This window comes from Bombina bombina, chromosome 2, assembly GCF_027579735.1.
Source record: "Bombina bombina isolate aBomBom1 chromosome 2, aBomBom1.pri, whole genome shotgun sequence".
In the NCBI taxonomy this organism is placed as follows: domain Eukaryota; kingdom Metazoa; phylum Chordata; class Amphibia; order Anura; family Bombinatoridae; genus Bombina; species Bombina bombina.
In genome coordinates, this window is record NC_069500.1 from 1,106,316,162 (window position 1) to 1,106,341,628 (window position 25,467).

The window sequence follows — 25,467 nt, forward strand, 5'->3', positions numbered from 1 at the left end:
TGTTTTCTGTGGATGTCTCTGTGATGGTATGTGCATATGTCAGTGCATTTTCTGTGGGTGATCTGTGAGGGTGTGTGTGTTTTCTGTGGGTGTCTCTGTGAGGGTGTGTGTGTGTGTGTATGTATATCTTTGTGTGTTTTATGTGAGTATGTCTTGTGTGTTTTCTGTGGGTATCTCTCTGTGTGTATGTCTTTGTGTGTTCCTGTGATTGTATGTAAGTGTGTATGTCTTTGTGTGTTTTTTGAAGCTATCTTTGTGGGTGTTTCCTTGGGTGTATGTGCAAGTTTGAGTTTGTGTGTGTGTGTGTCCATTGTCTGTTCCTTTTTAGGACACCTAACTACTGATAATTCACATCTTTCTACAGACTTTAAGACTAATGAGACCTTTCTGGAAGTCACCAATCCACCATTTAACCTTTAAATTATTGTTTAGGCAGTGAGTTCAGGACCCCTCCGTTCAGCCACAGCATGCTGTTGTCATCATATAGTTGGCATCTTCCTTGACAAATAGATAAGCAGAACTCCATATTTTGTCTTGTAAATCTCCTTTTTTGACAAAACTGTAGTCTACCTAATTACTTGTCAGGTCAATGTAAACAAGTGTTGAGTGTCTGTGTGGGTGTCTGTGTCTGAGTGTGTTTGTGTGTTTCTTTGCGTGTCTGAAAGTGTGTCTTTATGTGAATCTTTATGTGTGAGTGTGTGTTTCAGTGTATAAGTGTGTTTGTGTGTTACTACCTTTTACAACATTTCCAAGTTTGACTACATTTAAGAATAAAGTGCATATACGTTTTATTCCCTTGGTCAAAAATGGCACATGTTAAAAGGGGGGGGGGCTGATGAAAAATTAAGTAAGGGGCCCCAAAATTTTTAGTGGCGGCCCTGTGTATATATACTGTATGTTTGTGTGTGCATGCATGTGTGTGTATGTGTCTGCATGTGCATGTAGGTATGTATGAATATGTATGTGTGTGTGTGTATGTCTATATGTATGTGTGCGCATGTGTGTATATGGGTGTGTGTGTATGTGTGCATGTGTGTGCGCGTGTGTGTGAATGTGTGTGCATGTGTGTGTATAAGATGTCAAGGGCGTTGAATTAGTCCAAAAACCCTATGAATATCTGTTTCAAGATGTTTTCTAGTTTATTGCACAAAAGTAATTTTGAATCATCTGAATGCAAATTACTTGTCAAGTTAAAGTTCTGTGAGCCTCTGGAATTGGAAACCACACAATGATAGTTTTTTTTTTTCAGCTGAACTGCTATAGCCTCAGATTTGAAAAATCTGATGAGAAATACTTTGCACAGTTTAAGGAATTGCACAGTAATAAAATGCTGTAACACATTAGAACATTTTCTTATTTTACTTTTGTGGCCCATTTAATATATTTGCTTTTTAAAATTCCTAAGCTCTTTATTGTGTGCTCCCATGCAAGAAAACATCCCTTGCTGATGCCAAACTCACACCAAAGCTCTGTATAACTGGGAAATCCCCTGCTACAGGAATCAGTAAACGCAGACAGAGCTGGCCTTAGCCTCCACCCACAGCAACGTGAGTGCTTCTCAATACTGCTGGGTGTTTTGCAACGGCGATCAGTCAGCTTGAGCTAGTCTGCAGCTGAACACAGTTCTCGGAAGAAACGCTCCTCCTCAGACAATATCCAACTGCAAGAGGAAAAAGTGTACAGGTTAGTGTAGTTATATAAAGTCCTACAGAGAGACAGCAATTTCTCAAACTAGCAAAGCATAAAATGATTAATAAATAATATCCATTATTATTTCTGTATGAAGAAAGGATAAAACCTCATATTAGCATACAAATTTATGTATTCTATTTGTCTAGTGAAATTGCAAAAGGAACAGAACACATTCCACGTGAGTATATTTTAGCCTTCTGCTCCTCCAGGAGTAATATGAGAGCAATATTTTAGTTTAGATCCTAGTATTGATTTAGACTTTACTGAGGCACGTCTGCTGTATTAACTTTACCTCTACTTTCTACTGAAGAAATGCACCAGCATCATTCTTATGATTCAGAAACTTGTCAAGCAGATTTTTTTTAAAGATTTTTAGACATTTCTAATTCAACAATCTTGACCAATTGACAACCTATTTAGGACCATTTCAAGTGCCTTTTCTTGACTGCTGTTAATAAACAATATTGTTTCCTGTAGTTATAATATACAGATACTTGTATATGTATGTATGTGTGTGTGTATATATATATATATATATATATATATATATATATATATGTGTGTTTGTGAGTATAAAAATAAAATAAATTCTTAAATCACACTATGTATCAAAGCGTCAACTATATTGCGTTTGCCGGCATCAATACGCTCGCCTAACATCGCCAAACACCGCGGCCGCGGATCGTAATACGATCTCCATATTTATAAACAAAGCTGTCAAAAAAATGCGCACCAAGCACGGGGCGATGAGCATCGGACTGTTGTTAGCTAACAGTCATCGATGACGCTGCTATTCGTGTTTTTTCCCAACTTTATTTATATCTCACTAAACGCCGCCACTATACTAAAATGTTTAACCCCTATCCCGCCGCTCCCCGATATCACCGTAACCTAAATAAAAGTATTAACCCCCTATCCCGCCGCTCCCCGACATCGCCGCAACCTAAATGAACGTATTAACCCCTATCCCGCCGCTCCCTGACATCACCACAAACTAAATGAATGTATTAACCCCTTTTCAGGGCAATGGGTAGCTTAGGTTTTTTTTTAGAGTTAGGGTTTTTATTTGGAGTGGTTGGTTGAGAGGTGGGTTTTACTGTAAAAGAGCTGATATCTTTGGGCAATGCCCCACAAAAGGCCATTTTAAGGGCCATTGGTAGTTTATTGTAGGCTAGGGTATTTTTTATTTTGGGGGCTTTTTTTATTTTTATAAGGTTATTAGATTAGGTGTAAAAAAAAAATATTTTTGATCATTTGTTTTTTTTTCTTCGTAATTTAGTGTTTGTTTGTTTTTTGTAACTTAGTGTTTGTTTTATTTTGTAATGTAGTGCTTTAATAAGGTTTAATAGTATGTTTAAATAATTTTAGTAGAGTTATGTTTTTTTAATATGTAATTTATTTTAATTAATTGGTAGTTTAATTTAATTTTAGTATAATAGGGTAGGTTAATTAATAGTTTAAAATTAGTTTTTCTTTAATTCTACAGGTAAGTTTTAATTTATATTAAGATAGGGATCTTGTAATTTTAATTTAAAGTTAAGGGGTTGTTAGGCTTAGGGGTTAATAGCTTATTTTCGTTTTTGGGGGATGACGGTTTAGGGGTTAATAGGTTTAGTTAGTGGTGGTGCTGTGGGAGGCCAGAGGTTTAGGGGTTAATAAGTTTAGTGGCGGCGGTGTTGGGGAGCAGCGGAATAGGGGTTAATAACTTTATTTAGGTTGTGGCGGTGTCGGGGGCGGAAGATTAGGGGTGTTTAGACTCGGGGTTTAGGTATAAACGTAACTATTTTTCTACCATAGAAATCAATGGGGTATACTTCATTTTCTTGCAGCATCGAACATAAGCTTTTGGTGCTTTCATACTCCCATTGATTTCTATGGCATCCGCGGCCTCAAGGGTGGCGGATTGAAAACCAGGTATGCTGCGTCCGAATAGCTGCGAGCGTACCTGTTAAAAGTTTGATAAATGGGAAAAAGTGTCAAATAGAGCCGAAGGTGTATTCGGGAACATCTGTAGTGACGTAAGCATCGATCTGCGTCGGATTGAGACCGGCGGATCATATGTTCCATCACAAATTTCAACTTTTGCTGGTCTTGAGGCTTTGATAACTAGGTCGGATCAATCTCGCAACAATTACAATGCCAAATTCCGGTGTATTTGCGGTTGACAGCTTGATAAATAGGCCCCATAGTGGGACTTTACTGGACAGTGCATCTTTACATATGGTGATCTACAGGACAGTGCACCTTTGCATTGGGTGAGTTTACAGAATAGTGCACCTTTACATTTGGTGAGTTTACAGGATAGTGCACCTTTACATAGGGTGATCTACAGCAGGGTTCTTCAAACCTTTTTTTCCCAAGACCCAGTGCAATGATACCACATACCTTTGCGACCCTATTTTTACGCTTGGTCTGAAATTTCTGAAGTAATATACAAGATAGCTGCAATTTTTGACAAAGTAACTAAAATGTATCTGTTCTTTATTACTGGTTGTAGTAAAACTTGAAAGTGCCACACACACACACAATCATACAACACACACACACACAATCTCATACAACACACACACACACCACACACACTTTCATACAATATGCACACCACACACACTTATACTACACACACACTCTCATACAACACACACCACAAACACTCTTTTATAGCACATACACTCATATAACACACACACAATCATATAACACACACTCTCATATAACACACACAAGCTCCTACAACACATTCAACACACACGACACACACAAGTTGTGACCCAGTAAACATGGTGTTGCGACCCAGTAATGGGTCCCGACCCATGGTTTGAAGAACCCTGATCTACAGGACAGTGCACCTTTGCATTGGATGAGTTTACAGGACAGTGCACCTTTACATAATGTGATCTACAGCCGGTTCTTCAAACCTTTTTCCCCAAGACCCAGTGCAACGATACCACATACCTTTGCGACCCTATTTTTACGCTTGGTCTGAAATTTCTGAAGTAATATACAAGATAGCTGCATTTTTTGGCAAAGTGACTAAAATGTGTCTGTTCTTATTCCTGGTTGTAGTAAACTTGAAAGTGCCACATACAACACTTATACGATACACTCTCATACAACACACACACACACACAATCTCATACAACACACACACACCACACAAACACTTTCATACAACATGCATAGCACATACACTCTCATACCATACACACTCTCATACCACACACACTCTCAAACAACACACGCTTTCAAACAAAACACACACCACAAACACTCTCATATAACACACACACTTATATAACACACACACAATCATATAACACACACTCTCATATAATACACACCACATACACTCTCCTACAACACAAGCAACACACACCACACACATAAGTTGCGACCCAGTAAACATAGTGTTGCGACCCAGTAATGGGTCCCTACCCGTGGTTTGAAGATCTACAGGACAGTGCACCTTTACATAGGGTGAGTTTACAGGACAGTGCACCTTTACATAGGGTGAGTTTACAGGACAGTGCACCTTTACATAGGGTGAGTTTAGAGGACAGTGCACCTTTACATAGTGTGAGTTTATAGGAGAGTGTACCTTTACATAGTGTGAGTTTACAGGACGGTGCATCTTTACATATGGTGATCTACAGGACAGTGCACCTTTGCATTTGGTGAGTTTACAGGATAGTGCACCTTTACATTTGGTGAGTTTACAAGACAGTGCACCTTTACATAGGGTGATCTACAGCCAGGGCCGGTGCCAGGATTTTTGGCCACACAGGCGAGGATACAGTTTGACGCCCCCCCCCCCCCCCCCCGATTACATACATCCCATTTCTAGTTTAAGGGATATGAAACCCATTTTTTTTATTGTGATTCAGATAGAGCACAACCTTTTAAGCATCTTTCTAATTAACTCCTATTATCACATTTTCTTCGTTCTCTTGGTATTTGTATTTATAAAGCAGGAATTCAAGCTTAGGAGCTGGATCATTTTTGGTTCAGCACCTGGGTAGTGCTTGCTGATTGGTGGCTAAATTAAAATCAAACAGTGCAGCATAGCAAATCAAATAGTGGTAGCGCAGCATTGCAAATCAAACAGTAGTTGTGCTGCATAGCACATCAGACAGTGGTAGTGATGCATAGCACATCAGACAGTGGTAGTGCTGCATATATGTGAGTGTGTGTGTGTATATATATATATATATATATATATATATGTGTGTGTGTGTCCTTTTTGTAACCATGGTGACACATCACACTAATAATTAGATTCCTGTGTTGGGATACCTAGTGTTGCTTATTCACATCTTATATTCAGATTATAATCTAAAAGTATCCTTCTACTAGCAGAATCTCCTGTCCAGCAAAGCAATAGTTTGAACACTAGCCATAATACATAAAAAATGTTAGCCATGCCCATGTATGAGTTCATTCACATGACATAAGCAACCCCTCATGCATCAAGTTATAAAAATAGTATGTACAAAAAAACACATAATAAAAAAAGAGCTGTGGGAGGAGAAAAGAACAAAAGAAGTGCTCATAAGACTGTGTTTTTTTAATCTTATTGTAAATAAAGTTTCTTCCCCTGTAAATAACTAAATGCATTTATGAATAAGGTACCAATATTTTTTTCATTTTATGTTTTAGATTGCTAGAAAGAGCAAAAATGTTTCCCCCTTAGAGAATATGATGGTTATGATAGATTTGTGTATACATGTGAAAGATATACACGATAAGTACTTGAGCTGGTTCTTTTAAGAGTAATGTTTCTCTGAGCCTCTGAGGGCAATTTCTAAATCAGCTTCTAACATGCATACAATAAAGCTGACAACACCTGCGTCAAATAAGTTAAAAAATAATATATATTATGTGGTGATCACCAGCAATGCAAGCAAAAAAAGGCAAGGCATCCATCTGAAGAAAAATCAGTACCATTAATAAATAGCGCAAACCGAACTATAATAGTCTCACTTTTTAACTTCTTTTTTATTTGGGAGAAAAGAAGGGCCCTTTAGGTTATATATTGCTAGTTTCTTCTGTGCTCTAAGTAAAATGGATTTTTTTTGAGAAGGCATCATGTGTAATTGCATAAAACAGAGGCGATCTGCTGGTGGTCTGCTCTTGTCCCACCCTTGCTACTATTGCAAAAGCATAATGGGCACGCCACTACAGTATTAAGTTAATCATGCATGGGTCCCGACTCCCAATGTCTCGGTTTTAATAAATGTTAATGTTATGTACATACCTCCTTAGTACAGTCACAGTGAGACAGGTCCGGCCGGGCGTGCAGCCTCCTGAAACAACTAGCACGTGCGCACCTGTACACACTTGAGGCCTGCATGCGTGGGTGGGTCGGCTCGGTTGCTGTGTGTGCCGGGCGGTATTGGTTGGACCTTGTGGGGGGTGTCAGTGCCATGCGCTGCATGCGTGGGTGCAGTATTACTCATTTGCATTAGAAATTAATGCAAATTGAAGGGACATAAAAAGTAAAAAATTTAAACAATCAGGCTGCTCTAAATTGCGCCCTCCTGCTGAGGCGCCCTAAGGCGGTTGCCTTGATCGCCTATATACAAGCGCCGGCCCTGTCTACAGCAGGGTTCTTCAAACCTTTTTTCCCAAGAACCAGTACAATAAGACCACATACCTTTGCGACCCTATTTTTACGCTTGGTCTGAAATTTCTGAAGTAATATACAAGATAGCTGCAATTTTTGACAAAGTGACTAAAATGTGTCTGTTCTTTATTCCTGCTTGTAGTAAAACTTGAAAGTGCCACACACAACACATATACAATACACTCTCATACAACACACACACACAATCTCATACAACACACACACACCACACACACACTTGCATACAACATGCACACCATACACACTCTCATACCATACACACTCTCATACCACACACACTCTCAAACAACACAGACTTTCAAACACACACACCACAAACACTCTCATATAACACACACACCACTCAGTCTTATACTACACACACACTCTCATACAACACACACCACAAACACTCTTTTATAACACATACACTCATATAACACACACACAATGATATAACACACACTCTCATATAACACACACCACACACACTCTCCTATAACACAAGCAACACACACCACACACACAAGTTACATAGGGTGATTTACAGGACAGTGCACCTTTACATAGGGTGATTTACAGGACAGTACACCTTTACATAGGGTGATCTACAGGACAGTGCACCTTTACATAGAGTGATTTACAGGACAGTGCACCTTTACATAGGGTGATTTACAGGACAGTGTACCTTTTACATAGGGTGATTTACAGGACAGTGCACCTTTTACATAGGGTGATTTACAGGACAGTGCACCTTTACATAGGGTGATTTACAGGACAGTGCACCTTTACATAGGGTGATCTACAGGACAGTGCACCTTTTACATAGAGTGATTTACAGGACAGTGCACCTTTACATAGGGTGATTTAAAGGACAGTGCACCATTACATATGGTGATTTACAGGACAGTGCACCTTTAACATAGGGTGATTTACAGGACAGTGCACCTTTACATAGGGTGATCTACAGGACAGTGCACCTTTACATAGGGTGATTTACAGGACAGTGCACCTTTACATAGGGTGATCTACAGGACAGTGCACCTTTTACATAAAGTGATTTACAGGACAGTGCATTTTTACATAGGGTGATTTACAGGACAGTGTACCTTTTACATAGGGTGATTTACAGAACAGTGCACCTTTAACATAGGGTGATTTACAGGACAGTGCACCTTTTACATAGGGTGATTTACAGGACAGTGCACCTTTACATAGGGTGATTTACAGGACAGTGCACCTTTACATAGGGTGATCTACAGGACAGTGCACCTTTTACATAGAGTGATTTACAGGACAGTGCACCTTTACATAGGGTGATTTACAGGACAGTGCACCTTTTACATAGGGTGATTTACAGGACAGTGCACCTTTAACATAGGGTGATTTACAGGACAGTGCACCTTTTACATAGGGTGATTTACAGGACAGTGCACCTTTTACACAGGGTGAGTTTACAGGACAGTGCACCTTTACATAGGGTGAGTTTACAGGACAGTGCACCTTTACATAGGGTGAGTTTACAGGACAGTGCACCTTTACATAGGGTGATTTACAGGACAGTGCACCTTTTACATAGGGTGAGTTTACAGGACAGTGCACCTTTACATAGAGTTATCTACAGGACAGGTGAGTTTATGAGCTTACATCCTAAAGTGTGTGTAGAGGTGAACTGTTGAGAAAGAAGACAAGGCAAAAATCAAAGAAATTAGACTTGTGTGCAGCAGAAAAATTTGTTTCGGAACTATTCAGATTTTTTAGAATTTTTGTTTTTGGATCGATTTGAATTCGGATACATTTGAATGTACGGTATTTGTTTCGGATTCATTCGGATTCGGATGTATTCGATTTGGATTCGATTCGTAAATTCGGAAGTTCGGTATGTGTTAGGTGGGATGTGCTGTGTATTAGACTAGTATTATGTACTGTATATTAGGTGTAACCCATCTGAATCAACATAAGTACCAACCTCACAGCTACCAGCTACACAATATGCACAGAGCTAACAGAGGTATATAACCTAATATACAGTACATAATACTAATGTAATACACAGCACATCCCACCTAAGTACCAACCTCACAGGTACCAGCTACATAATGTGCCCTGCACAGAGCTAGCAGAGTGATGTAACCTAATATACTGTACAATACTAGTGTAATTGTGATTAGTCCATGGCCATTTGAATGTAACGAATAAATCCAAACTAATTTGGATTTATTCATTACAAATGCATTCAGATTAGTTTAGTTTCGTTGCTAGGGTAATTCTGAAATTCAAATCGATCCGAAGCTCCAAATTTGACAAATTCATCCGAATTTCGATTCGGAATGAAATGAAACGCACATGTCTAAAATAAAATAGTTTATAGTAGGCTGTTTACATCCCTGAATACAAGTGTCTTTAGGGAATGTTGAAATTTTGATTTGATTTTAGGATTAAAGGGATGTTAAACAGTAAACACATGCTAGACATAATGATGCATTAAAAGCACTGCGTAACCTTAGAATAATATGTAGTTGGATAAATTGTGAATATATAACTGTAAAGGTTTAGTTTCTATAAAGTACTTTCGTTTCTATAAAGTAATAGTTTTCTTTGTATCCCTGTGTGGAAACCTTTCTAGAAAATCATTCGTATCACACAGTCTTGTTTGTCTCTCTTTTATTGCCTGTTTTTTTTAATTGTCATAGACAGGAAAGATAGATAAGGGTAAAACTTAACTTCAAACATGGTGATGCCTGTTACTTTAAAGAGACCCAGTGTAATTTAGAAAACCAACAATTTTCATAGTTAAATTACAAGAAAAGAATAAAAAATAATGAAAGTATATATATTTTTTTAAAAAACATTTTATATTACAATCTCATACTGCAAAGAGTTCCATACAAAGGTAAATTTTGCAGTCCTTAAAGGGAAATTTACGTTAAAGGGAAATTAATGTCAAAATTAATCATTTTGTTCTATTGGCACCAGGAGGAGGAATGCTCTATTGAGATCTACTTTGGTGATTGGTGGCTGTACATATAAGCTTCTTGTCATTGGTTCACGCAATATGTTCAGCTAGGTCCTAGTAGTGCATTGCTGTTCCTGAGACTACCTAGGTTTACTCTTCAATAAAGGATATTAAGACAACAAAGCAAATTTTATAATAGAAGTAAACTGGATTTTTAGTTAAATTATGTACTTTTTCTTAAAGGGATACTAAACCCAAAATTTATCTTTAATGATTCAGATAGAGCATGCAATTTTAAGCAACTTTCTAATTGACTCCTATTATAATTTTTTCTTCGTTCTCTTGCTATCTTTAAAAAACAGGGATTTAAAGCATAGGAGCCAGCCCATTTAAGGTTCAGCATCTTGGATAGCGCATGCTTATTGGTAGCTACATTTAGCAAACCCATAAGCAAGCATAACCCAGATTCTCAACCAAAAATGGGACAGCTCTTAAGCTTTACATTCCTGCTTTTTAAATAAAGATAGCAAGAGAACGAAGAAAAAAAATATAATAGGAGTAAATTAGAAAGTTGCTTAAAATTGCATGCTCTATCTGAATTATTAAATAATTTTTTTGGGTGTGTGTCCCTTTTAACCCCTTAACGACCGAGGATGTGCAGGGTACGTCCTCAAAAAAAAGGCAGTTAACGCCTGAGGACGTACCCTGCACGTCCTCGGTGTGGAAAGCAGCTGGAAGCGATCCTGCTCGCTTCCAGCTGCTTTCCGGTTATTGCAGTGATGCCTCGATATGGAGGCATCCTGCAATAACCTTTTGAAGCCATCCGATGCAGAGAGAGCCACTCTGTGGCCCTCTCTGCACCGGAGATCGGTGACTTACTCCGTTGGTGGGTGGGAGCAGGACCGGGAGGCGGGTGGCGGCCATCGATGGCCCTGGTTGATGCGGAGGGGGGCGGGATCGTGGGCGGCGATGTCAGGGCGCGCGCACAGACGCGCGCACGTGCACGGGGAGGCGGGGGCGGGAGCGAGCACGGGGAGGGAACGGGTGGGAACCGCTACACTACAGAAATATTTTATGTAGAAGTGGGGGAAAAGGGGGATATTATTTAAAATTTAGCAAGATCGGGTAGCAAGATCGGTATGGTGGGGTGTTAGTCTGTGGGGGGGGAAGCTACACTACAGAAAAAAATAAATAAATAAATAAAACCCTTTTTTTTGTTGCAAACTGGGTACTGGCAGACAGCTGCCAGTACCCAAGATGGCCCCCAATAATGCAGAGAGGGGGGGTTAGAGAGCTGTTTTGGGGGGGATCAGGGAGGTTGGGGCTAAGGGGGGATCCTACATAGCAGCATATGTAAATATGCTCAATTTTTTTAAAAGAATATTCAAAGATGCCTTTTATTTTAGTACTGGCAGACTTTCTGCCAGTACTTAAGATGGCGGGGACAATTGTGAGGTGGGGGAGGGAAGGGAGCTGTTTGGGAGGGATCAGGGGGTGTGATGTGTCAGGTGGGAGGCTGATCTCTACACTAAAACTAAAATTAACCCTGCAAGCTCCCTACAAACTACCTAATTAACCCCTTCACTGCTAGCCATAATACACGTGTGATGTGCAGCAGCATTTAACGGCCTTCTTATTACCAAAAAGCAACGCCAAAGCCATGTATGTCTGCTATTTCTGAACAAAGGGGATCCCAGAGATGCATTTACAAACATTTGTGCCATAATTGCACAAGCTGTTTGTAAATAATTTCAGTGAGAAACCTAAAATTGTGAAAAAATTTACGTTTTTTTTAATTTGATCGCATTTGGCGGTGAAATGGTGGCATGAAATATACCAAAATGGGCCTAGATCAATACTTGGGGTTGTCTACTACAATACACTACAGCTAAAATTAACCCTAGAAGCTCCCTACATACGCCCTAATTAACCCATTCACTGCTAGGCATAATACACATGTGGTGCGCAGTGGCATTTAGCAGCCTTCTAATTACCAAAAAGCAACGCCAAAGCCATACATGTCTGCTATTTCTAAAGAAAGGGGATCCCAGAGAAGCATTTACAATCATTTATGCCATAATTGCATAAGTTGTTTGTAAATAATTTCAGTGAGAAACCTAAAGTTTGTGAAAAAATTTGTGAAAAAGTGAACAATTTTCTTTATTTGATCACATTTGGCGGTGAAATGGTGGCATGAAATATGCCAAAATGGGTCTAGATCAATACTTTAGGATGTCTTCTAAAAAAAATATATATACTTGTCAATGGATATTCAGATATTCCTGACAGATATCAGGGTTTCAATGTAACTAGCGCTAATTTTGATAAAAAATGGTTTGGAAATAGCAAAGTGCTACTTGTATTTATGGCCCTATAACTTACAAAAAAAGCAAAGAAGATGTAAACATTGGGTATTTCTAAACTCAGGATAAAATTTTGAAACTATTTAGCATGGGTGTTTTTTGGTGGTTGTAGATATGTGACAGATTTTGGTTTTTTTTTCCATTTTTTCCTCATATTTTATAATTTTTTTTATAGTAAATGATAAGATATGATGAAAATAATGGTATCTTTAGAAAGTCCATTTAATGGCAAGAAAAACGGTATATAATATGTGTGGGTACAGTAAATGAGTAAGAGGAAAATTACAGCTAAACACAAACACCGCAAAAATGTAAAAATAGCCTTGGTCCCAAACGGACAGAAAATGTAAAAGTGCTGTGGTCATTAAGGGGTTAATCAAGAAAGTTAAAATTTTGACTTTTACATTAGAGGGACATTTTATCTCATTTATATGAAGGGACAGAATTTACACAATTCAACAATAATTTTCCTAAAAATGTGACTAAAAAAACCCTATTTTAATTTTAAGCAAAATTTTAATTGAAACTAATACTGCAGAACTGAATTTAAACTTCTGGCTCATCTTCGCGGGCTGATAAGGACATCTGCCTCTGTTGTACTGGTGAGGAGGGACACTCCTTTGCAAGTATCAAGAAAACATTACATCAGTATTAATTACAAAATTAAACCACCCCACTTCATGTAATAATTTATTATAATAAAGCAGTATGTTTTTAAATAGGGAGTTTGAAAGGATAAAAAAACAACTAATTATTACAATTTTGTTTTGCAATCTTGCAATAAATTAACATACTACAATGTCAGTCAGTAGGTGCAATATTATGCTGTTTCTTTTAAACTACAATACAATGGTGATAATTTTTGTGCTGCCATAGGCACTGAGAAATTTGCTTCCACACAACTACCATCCCCCCAGCTATTATAGTACATCATGCCATTTACAATGGGTAAAGAACCTGAATTCTTGTAACATATTGCAAAGTGCATAATTCCTGTTATGCTAAAGCCATATATCCTAACTGCTATATACACATTCCTGACATTTTAGTAAGCCTACTCACGCAGAAGTTATTTTCTTCTTCTTTTTGTTGATATATTTATTACTGTTTCATAAAAGGGTATTCAGATCTAAATGTGCATGCATATTTATATTACAGCAATCACTTTAGACTTTGTACAGTCATCATGATGTTCTAAATCCTAAACTGACTAAATCTCATTATTTTGCTTTCAGATTTTAAAAGATATGGCAATTGGACTCTAATTTGTGCTCAGGAGCTTTTTGTTAACCAGTTTAAAACTAGATACTTTGTGCTGTATTTATAAACCTTAGCTGGGTACATCAAAGGTCAAAGATGTCTTATGTTGGTTAACTTGTATTAATAGATGTTTTAGATCTTCATTTTATAAAGACAAAAAAAAGCTTCATAAATATTCAGGTGTAGGTGAATATTATAATAATAAATAATAACCTTGGCAACAGTTTGCAGCCAGAATTATTTTGACACATACATTTTAACAAACGTTGCTCAAAGTTTTCCTAAAGACTAAATATACATTTGGTTTCCATAAACCTAAAAATAAATATTGGTCATTACTCATATTATTTCATCCACACCATCTAATATCTTCTGTTTTCTTCTGTTTTATAGGTGACACCAATGCACAATCATGGATTGTCTTTGCAAGATTGTCATAATCTTTTCATTTATAACTTCCATACTTTCTGCAGACTGTCCATGTAACACTGTGGGTGTTTGTGATTGCTCATCAATGAACTTTGAAACATTTCCTCATAACTTACCTGAAGATGTACAGGTGTTGAACTTGTCCAGCAACAGAATACAAATTGTTACTGAAAATGATCTGCAAACGTACGAGAAACTGAAAATTCTCCTATTACAGCATAACTCAATTCATACAATCCAGGATAACTCTTTTGACTCCCTAAAAAGCCTTGGGGAATTAGATTTGTCATTCAACAAATTAGCACTTTTGAAATCTGCTTGGTTTAAAAATCTTTCTATGTTGAAGTATTTACGTCTCCAAGATAATCTGTATTCATCACTTGGTACCACCCCCCTCTTCGCCTTTCTTCCATCCTTGAAGTGGTTAGAAATTGGAGGTGCTTATTACTTTGTTATTGAAAAGCAAAATTTTTACGGACTGGAGAGTTTAAGTACAATTAATATCAAAGGACCAAATCTCAAACAATATGAAACTGGAAGCTTAAAATTAATAAAAAGCATAGATCATATTATATTAAATGTGAACACCACCGTATTACCTGATATTGTTGGAGACCTTGTAAGTAATGTGGAACTGCTAGAAATATACAAAACGTCACTTGCAGATCCTGACGATGTATCTGCATTTTCACTCCTTGATAACACAAGTGTGAAAAAGATCAAATTCAAAAATAGTTTAGTAACTGATTCTAGTACAGCAAAACTTATTGAATTGTTTGACCTTTATAATAATGTTACTGAATTTATCATGGAGGACTGTGAACTAAAGGGAACAGGACAAGGTCATCCATTTTTAAAGCGTAAGAATAGTTCAGTTACAACTGCGGTTATAAACTATTTGTATATACCAAATTTCTTCTTGTTTTCTGATCTACATTTTATGTATAATTTTGTGCACCATTTTAAAAGCATTACCTGCACTAATTCAAAAGTATTTTTAATCCCTTGCCAGTTTTCTAAATCATTTTCATCTCTTGTATATCTAGATCTCACTGGCAATTTGCTTGCAGATTATTTTTTAGCAAGTTCAGCCTGCTATCCTCAAAGTAAAGATGCATGGCCCTTATTGCAGACTTTAAATGTGAGCAAAAATCTTCTAAAGTTACTACCATATGTTGCAGAAATGTTCTATGATCATCCACACCTAACTAATCTTGATATAAGTCAAAACAACTTTGGTGATTTAGCAATCTCTTTGTGCAAATGGTCTCTAAAGCTGAAATACCTAAATATCTCAAGCTGTCAAATAAAGAACATACACAGATGCATTCCTCATGCTTTAGAAGTCTTGGATATAAGCAATAATTATCTCACAGAATTTATGGCAGATCTGCCATTTTTAAGGGAACTTGATATATCAAACAACAGGCTAGTAAAACTGCCAGGAGATGCCCACCTTCCAAGTTTAGTAAATCTGTTCATCAGTAGAAATAAACTAAATGATTTCTATAAATCAGATTTGAAAGTGTACAGCAACTTGACAAATCTGGATGGAAGAGAAAACAACTATGTATGCTCATGCAATTTTTTGCCTTTTATACAAACTCAGAACATGGTTACACTTATTGGTTGGCCTGATAACTACACATGTGATTCACCTTCTTCATTAAGAGGTAGACTTATAGAAGATGCAACGCTTTCTGTGCTGGCTTGTCACAAGGCATTAATTGTTGCCTTAGCATGTATCATATTAATTGTCATCTTTGCTCTTCTTGTTGCTCTTTGCCACTTTCTTCATGTAATGTGGTATGTGAAAATGACATGGGCTTGGCTGAAAGCTAAAAAGAAGCCTCTTCTTGTATCTGACAGAGAGATTGTATATGATGCATTTATATCATACAGTGAACGGGACTCTGAATGGGTTCAGAATATGATGGTGCAAGAGTTGGAGAATACTACACCCAGTCTTAAATTGTGTCTTCATAAACGTGATTTTGTGCCTGGCAAATGGATTATTGATAATATTATTGATGCCATGGATAAAAGTTACAAAACTCTGTTTGTTTTATCAGAACATTTTGTCCAGAGTGAGTGGTGCAAGTATGAGCTAGAGTTTTCCCATTTTCGGCTCTTTGATGAAAACAATGATACAGCCATTTTAATTCTTTTGGAGCCCATTGAGAAGGAAACAATTCCAAAACGATTTTGTAAACTAAGGAAACTAATGAATACCCGAACATATATGGAGTGGCCTTCAGATGAAGAAGAGCAACAGATATTTTGGTTAAATTTAAAAACAGTACTGCAAGATAATGTGGATGCAAACACATGCTGAAATATACTTTATATACAGACAATGGCAACAATTTAGTATTGAAGAAGAAAACCGAGGAAATAGCCAAATAGACAATAATTTTTTTAAGGAACCGGATAAAGTTGCTTGTATATAGAAATACATAGAATAGTAAAAAAAATAGAGGTCAAAAGTAAACTTTGTAGTGTTTTCCTGGTGCTTGGAATTTGTCAAGCACTTTATATGTGTGTATAACAATACTGTGTATGTGTAACTACAGTGTAGTATATTTATGAACCTATTTCTGAGGTATGACTTTGTAGATATAATGCCTTTGTATGCCAATCTAATTGACTTTTGCCACTTTAATTACACAGGTCTGGTATTCATGTTACATCTCCTCAGGGCTGGAATTCATGTTAATCAAAACAATTAGCTTTCTAGAGACACATTCACTCAGAATCCACTGTAAGAACCTTCAGCAAAAAAAATATCCCCACTGTGTGTGAAAACGTCTCATGGATAATTGAGGTTTTTTAAAAATGAGTGCATTTTTAAAATACCTTATACAGTATGCAAATATACTATATCCTTTGTGTTGCCTTAGCTTGTGAGTTTCTACTGCTTCTTCTCATTATAGATTTTCTTATAACTACACTATTTTAGTGGTTCTTCTATGGCAGATGCAAAGACTTATGGACACTAATATATACATACGTTTTCATTCAACTTAAAATGTTTTTGCTTGAGCAAGAGCATCAGGCGCACTAATATCTGGAGGTTGGTTAGAGCGGCTGCTCCAAGTCCCTCTTCCCATAGACTTCTAGCATTCTACAAAACCCTGTTCTTGCTTTCATTTGAGCTCTAACCTGAAGGTGCGCTAAGCCAAGTGAGCTTAAAAGCATTTTCTTCTAAATGAAGAACAGTGCTATGTCAACTATATTAATTGTAAAACATTAACATTATTTTAAAGGGATATGGTATATATGAAGATGTTTGACAGGGAAGAGCATAAACACATATTTATGTATATAGAGTATAAATCTATATATATATATATATATATATATATATATATACATATGTACACATAAATGCATATAGCCTTTCCCTGCCAAACACCTTGTTATATACCATATCCCTTTAAAACACATTTATTTTAATAATAAACTTATATTTTACATTTAATAAATATTTATATATATATGTGTGTGTAATACTTTATTTTAATATGTTTTACATGCGTTTTATTATACTTTTATTCAAGCACTAACACTTTACTTCAGGTGTCAAATTGCGCTAATTATTTTAGCGCTGTTATGTGTTACACTCGAGAACAACATATAACTCACAACTTATAATGAGTGATGTTTAGCTATAGAGTGAGCTAAATAGATGTCGGCCGCGCTAAACATTTTCTGTTTTACCTTTGACTTGTAATACCAAATTGAAACCCCACATGTTTCTTTCATAATTCAGATAGAAAATACAAAAAAATGTTTTAAATCTTTTTATTGATTTTCCACATATTTTAACAATCAAAAACAACTTAGTGAAAAAGAGTTTGGGTTATACATTATATTGCATACATTGCTTACAGAATAACACAAAAACAAATCTCTGAATGCCTCATTAATGCAAAATTATTTGAAAAACATATTTCTTTTCCCCTCCCTTTCTTCCAATTCCATTGAGGGAGGAGGGGGGGGGGAGAAAAATTCTCTCCTTTCCTTTTCTTTCTTTGTTTTTGTTTTGTTTGTTTTTTGTAAGGAGGGTTTAAACCCTTTCACCAAACCCCCAATAAAATTATTTTGCTATTTCTAAAGGGGTAAATAAAGTAATCAATTTCATTAGAGGGAAAACTTTTAATAAATGGGGACCATTTCTTGAAAAAAGTATAAATATCTTGGTCATTATTAAAGGGCCATTATACACTCATTTTTTCTTTGCATAAATGTTTTGTAGATGATCTATTTATAAAGCCCATAAAGTTTTTTTTTTTAAAAAATGTATAATTTTGCTTATTTTTAAATATCATTGCTCTGATTTTCAGACTCCTAACCAAGCCCCAAAGTTTTATGTGAATACGCTCGACAACCTACTCCAGCTTGCTCCTGTTTGTGTAAAGGGTCTTTTCATATGCAAAAGAAGGGGGAGGGGGGGAGGGTCTTATTTCCCACTTGCAGTGGGCTTTCCGCTACCTTTTCAACAGAGCTAAACTGAAAGCTTCTAAGTACGTTTTTAAACCATTTTATACTGGATTTTTATATCAGTATCTGTGCATCTTATTCTTTATAGTAGTGTCTATTACATGCACTTATATGAAAATGAGTGTATACTGCCCCTTTAAGGTCTACATTATACTGTTCTAGTATATACTGTTTTTTCAAGTAATTCTTAACTTCCAGAATATTAGGGGTAATTGTTTCCTTCCATTTCCTGAGGATCAGTTATCTAACTGCCAAAATTATCAGATTAATCAATTTTTTTATATTGACCCTCTTGAGTCCTTCCCAAAGAAAAATTATTTGTGTAATGTAAATATTTCCCATGGGCAACTTAAGTACCTTAGCTGCCCAATATATTATTTTCTGCCAAAGTTGATAGATTTTAGGGCATTCCCAGATCATATGCACCAGATTAGCCCTTAGCTAAAAACACTTTGGGCATGAGCTGAAAGAAGAATTTCCCCATTTCCACCCCTTCTCTGGGGTATAATAAGTTCTGTATACTAACTTCACATGTGCTTCTGTCCAAGTTGCAGACAGTGTAGCTTGAGTTATCAAACAAAAGGACCTTTGAACCAAATATGTATTTACTGTTTCTAAAGGAATTCAATTGCTCCATTGTTGAGAGATTTCTCTCAACTTGGATTCACCTTCTTGGGAAATAAGCAATTGATATCCAATAGAAATGGACAAGATTTCATTTATGGCCAAAGTGAGCCAGTCCTCAATCCTATCCCATTGCCACCTTCAAAGTGCTCCGCTATTATCTTAGAAACATGCGGCCAGATTACTAATTTTGCGGTAAGAGCTGCTCGGTGCTAACTTGCAAGTTATTGACCTGCTTACCTCCCTATAGTGCTGCTATTACAGGTTTTCATAAAACCGGCGTTAGCAGGCAATATTGCAGTGTTGAGAAAAATTGAGCTCCATACCGCACTCCAATACCAGCGCTGCTTTGAGCTGGTTTTACGTGCTCGTGCACGATTTCCCCATAGACATCAATGGGGAGAGCCAGCTAAAAAAAAGCCTAACACCTGCAATAAAGGAGCGTAAAGCTCCGTAACGCAGCCCCATTGATTCCTATGGGGAAAGAAAATGTATGTTTACACCTAACACCCTAACATAAACCCTGAGTCTAAGCACCCCTAATCTGCCACCCCCGACATCGCCTCCACCTACATTATACTTATTAACCCCTAATCTGCCGTCCCCAACACTGCCACCACCTACCTACACGTATTAACCCCTAATCTGCTGCCCCCAATGTCGCCGCCACCTACATTACACTTATTAACCCCTTATCTGCCGCCCCCAACACCGCCGCCACCTACCTACATTTATTAACCCCTAATCTGCCGTCCCCAACGTCACCGCCACTATACTAAAGTTATTAACCCCTAAACCTAACCCTAAGTCTAACCCTAACCCTAACACCACTAACTTTAATATAATTAAAATAAATCTAAATAAAAATTACTATCATTAACTAAATAATTCCTATTTAAAACTAAATACTTACCTGTAAAATAAACCCTAAGCTCGCTACAATATAATTAATAGTTGTATCGAGCTTAGGTTTTGTTTTTATTTCACAGGCAAGTTTGTATTTATTTTAACTAGGTAGACTAGTTAGTTATTAACTATTTACTAACTACCTAGCTAAAATAAATACAAATTTACCTGTAAAATAAAACCTAACCTGTCTTACACTAACACCTAACCATACACTACAATTAAATAAATTACATTAATTAAATACAATTAACTAAATTACAAAAAACCCCCACTAAATTACACAAAATAAAAAATAAATTATCAAATATTTAAACTAAATACACCTAATCTAATAGCCCTATAAAAATAAAAAAGCCCCCCCCCAAATAAAAAAAACCCTAGCCTAAACTAAACTGCCAATAGCACTTAAAAGGGCCTTTTGTGGGACATTGCCCCAAAGAAATTAGCTCTTTTACCTGTAAGAAAAAATACAAACAACCCCCCAACAGTAAAACCCACCACCCACACAACCAACCCCACAAATAAAATCCTATCTAAAAAACCTAAGCTCCCCATTGCCCTGAAAAGGGCATTTGGATGTGCATTGGGCATTTGGGCAAGGGCATTTAGCTCTTTTTCAGCCCAAACCATAAGCTAAAAATAAAATCCACCCAATAAACCCTTAAAAAAACCAAACACAAACCCCTGAAGATCCACTTACAGTTTTTGAAGACCGGACATCCATCCTCAATGAAGCGGCAGAAGTCCTCAGCGAAGCCGGCAGAAGTCTTCATCCAAGCGGGCCGAAGTCTTCATCCAAGCCGGCAGAAGTCTAAATCCAGACGGCATCTTCTATCTTCATCCATCCGGCACGGAGCGGCTCCATCTTCAAGATATCCGGCGCAGAGCATCCTCTTCTGACGACGGTTAACGAAGAATGAAGGTTCCTTTAAGGGACGTCATCCAAGATGGTGTCCCTTGAATTCCGATTGGCTGATAGAATTCTATCAGCCAATCGGAATTAAAGGTGAAAAAAATCCTATTGGCTAATGCAATCAGCCAATAAGATTGAGCTCACATTCTATTGGCTAACTAGTCTACCTAGTTAAAATAAATACAAACTTGCCTGTGAAATAAAAATAAAACCTAAGCTAGCTACAATGTAACTATTAGTTATATTGTAGCTAGCTTAGGGTTTATTTTATAGGTAAGTATTTAGCTTTAAATATGAATTATTTAGTTAATGATAGTAATCTTTATTTAGATTTATTTTAATTATATTAAAGTTAAGGGTGTTAGTGTTAGACTTGGGTTAGGTTTAGAGGTTAATAACTTTAGTATAGTGGCGGCGATGTTAGGGACGGCAGATTAGGGGTTATTAACAGTAATGTAGGTTGTTGCGATGTTAGGGACAGCAGATTAGGGGTTAATACTATTTAACTAATGTTTACGATGCAGGAGTGCGGCGGTTTAGGGGTTAATATGTTTATTATAGTGGCGGCGATGTCGGGAGCGGCAGATTAGGGGTTAATAATTTTATTTTAGTGTTTGCGATGTCGGAGGGCCTCGGTTTAGGGTTTAATAGGTAGTTTATGGGTGTTAGTGTATTTCTTAGCACTTTAGTTATGAGTTTTATGTTACGGCTTTGTAAAACTACTGATTTTCAGTTTATAGCATGGATCTTGACGGTATAGGCTGTACCGCTCACTTTTTGGCCGGACAGGCAAACTCGAAATACCGGCGCTGTGAAAGTCCCATTGAAAAAAAACTTTTTAAAAGCTGCGGTAGTTACGTTGCGTTATGGCCAAAAAAGTGTGCGGGACAGCTATTCCTGCAAAACTCGTAATAGCAGCGGTAGTGAAAAAGAGCCATAACACTGCTTTTTCACTCATACCGCAAAACTCGTAATCTAGCCGAAAGTTAGTAAAAAAGTTAAAAAAATAAAATATTTAATCGTATTTGGTGGTGAAATGGTGACATGAAATATACCAAAATGGGCCTAGATCAATACTTTGGGTTGCCAATTAAAAAATATATACATGTGAAGGGTTATTCAGGAATTCCTGACAGATATCAGTGTTACAATGTAACTATGGCTAATTTTGAAAAAAAAAAAATGATTTTGAAATAGCAAAGTGCTACTTGTACTTATTGCCCTATAAACATGTAAACATTGGGAATTTCTAAACTCAGGACAAAATGTGGAAACTATTTAGCATAGGAGTTTTTATGTGGTTGTAGATGTGTAACAGATTTTGGGGGTCAAAGTTTTTCATCATACTTTATAATTATTTTCTTTATTAGCATCATATTTATACACAGTGTATAGTTTTGAAAATATAATCACCTAGATTACGAGTTTTGCGTTAGAGGCTGTGCGGTGCTAACAAGCAGTTTATGCTCACCGCTCACTTACAGACAGCGCTGGTATTACGGGTTTTTGCAAACCAGACAAGAAGTGAGCGTTGAGCAAAGTTTTGCTCATTACCGCACTCCAATACCAGCGCTGCTTACGTTAGCGGTGAGCTTGTGTAACATGCTCGTGCACGATTTCCCCATACGAATCAACGGGGAGAGCCGGCTGAAAAAAAGTCTAACACCTGCAAAAAAGCAGCGTAAAACTCCTTAATTCAGCCCCATTGATTCCTATGGGGAAATAAAATTTATGTTTACACCTAACACCCTAACATGAACCCCCGTGTCTAAACACCCCTAATCGTACACTTATTAACCCTAATCTGCCGATCCCGACATCGCAGACACCTACATTATAATTATTAACCCCTAATCTGCCGCTCCGGACACCGCCGCCACCTACATTATACTTATGAACCCCTAATCTGCTGCCCCCAACATCGCCGCCACCTACATTATATTTATTAACCCCTAATCTGCTGCCCCCAATGTCGCCACCACTTACCTACACTTATTAACCCCTAAACTGCCACCCCAGCATCGCCGCCACTATATTAAATGTATTAACCCCTAAACTGTCGCACTCTCGCTCGCAAACATTAGTTAAATATTATTAACCCCTAATCTGCCATCCCTAACATCGCCGCCACCTACATTATATTTATTAACCCCAATCTGCCGCCCCCAACGTCGCCGCCACTATTCTTAATTTATTAACCCCTAAACCTAAGTTTAACCCTAACCCTACCCCCCCTAACTTAAATATAATTGAAATAAATCTAAATAAAATTCCTATCATTAACTAAATTATTCCTATTTAAAACTAAATACTTACCTGTAAAATAAACCCTAAGATAGCTACAATATAACTAATAGTTAAATTGTAGCTATCTTAGGTTTTATTTTTATTTTACAGGCAAATTTGTATTTATTTTAACTAGGTAGAATAGTTATTAAATAGTTATTAACTGTTTAATAACTACCTAGCTAAAATAAATACAAAAGTACCTGTAAAATAAAACCTACACTAACACCTAACACTACACTATAATTAAATTAATTCCCTAAATTAAATACAATTAAATAAAATTAGCTACAGTACAAAAAAACCAAAACACTAACAGAAAATAATAAACAAATTACAAGATTTTTAAACTAATTACACCTAATCCCCCTAACAAAATAAAAAATCCCCCCAAAATAAAAAAGCCCTACCCTACACTAAATTACAAATAGCCCTTAAAAGGGCCTTTTGCGGGGCATTGCCCCAAAGTAATCAGCTCTTTTACCTGTAAAAAAATTACAAATTCCCCCCAACATTAAAACCCACCACCCACACAACCAACCCTACTCTAAAACCCACACAATACCCTCTTAAAAAAAACTAACACTAACCCCTTGAAGATCACCTTACTGGGAGAAGTCTTCATCCAACCGGGCTGAAGTCCTCAACGAAGCTGGGAGAAGTCTTCATCCAAGCTGGGCGAAGTGGTCCTCCAGACGGGCAGAAGTCTTCATCCAGACAACATCTTCTATCTTCATCCATCCGGCACGGAACAGGTCCATCTTCAAGACATCCGACGGCTAACACTGAATGAAGGTTCCTTTAAATGACGTCATCCAAGATGGCGTCCCTTCAATTCCGATTGGCTGATAGAATTCTCCTGAATTTTTTTAAGGGTTAAATACTTACCTTAAATAGCTGGAGAGCGCGCTAACCCAATCCTCCTCTTGCCAGAGCCCGAGCCGCGCTCGGCTCCCAGGACCCGCTCTAAAGTAAGTGCTGTTCCTGGGAACTGAAAGCGTTAAGTAGGTGTTATCGCAGCTCCGGCAAGAAGAGGATCAGGTTTTCCCTCTCCAGGCAAGTATTTTGTAGCTATAGGTGAACTTTTCACCTGTAGCTTCGAAACATTTACATTTGTTTAAGGAAAACTGATGTAAATGTTTAACAAAAATTCGATTTTCGTTTTGTTTTAAACTAAACAAAAATAGAAAACGAATATTCAGGGAAATTTCCTTGAATTTCCAAACTTTTCTGGCCTGCACATCCCTAATATATATATAGATATAGATAAATAGATGTACATATATTTATAAATATAACAACAACAAATACAAGCAAACGTCCAAAACTGATGTAAATAAAACTTTATGTAAATAAATAATTTAAGCAGTCACCCAAGCACATAAAGGGACAGTCTACACTGGAATTATTATTGTTAAAGAGATAGATAACGCCTTTACTGCCCGTTACCCAGCTTTGCACAATCAACATTGTTATATTAATATACTTTATAACCTTTAAATGTCTGCCTCTTTCTAAGCCACTACAGACAGCCTCTTATCACATGCTTTTATATTAGGTTTTCACAACAAGAGACAGCTAATTTGTGTGGGCCATATAGATAACATTGTGTTCACGCTGTGGAGTTGTGCAGGACTAATGCACTAATTGGCTAAAATGCAAGTAAATAGATAATAAATAAAAAGTCATGTGATCAGGGGGCTGTCAGAAGATGCTAAGATACAAGGTAATCACAAGGTAAAAAGTATATTAATATAACTTTGTTGGCTGTGGAGAGTGATCTCACTACACTACACTACACTCACTACAGCCAATTTAGATAAACACCAGAACTTAAGCAAACAGGAAGCATTAGCCCTTAGAGGACTAAAGGAGAATTTGAACCTTGTCATAAGAGCATCCGATAAG

The 25,467-nt window shown here is 37.1% G+C and overlaps 1 protein-coding gene across 1 annotated transcript; it reads left to right on the plus strand.

Annotated features, from left to right (window-relative positions):
- The first annotated feature begins 1,602 nt into the window (after window positions 1–1,602).
- TLR2 (toll like receptor 2) lies at window positions 1,603–16,815 on the plus strand. The gene is made up of 2 exons (XM_053703754.1): window positions 1,603–1,683; window positions 14,289–16,815. The coding sequence occupies exon 2, from the start codon at window positions 14,308–14,310 to the stop codon at window positions 16,657–16,659; it is 2,352 nt and encodes a 783-aa protein (XP_053559729.1). The 5' UTR covers window positions 1,603–1,683; window positions 14,289–14,307; the 3' UTR covers window positions 16,660–16,815.
- The last annotated feature ends 8,652 nt before the right edge of the window (window positions 16,816–25,467 follow it).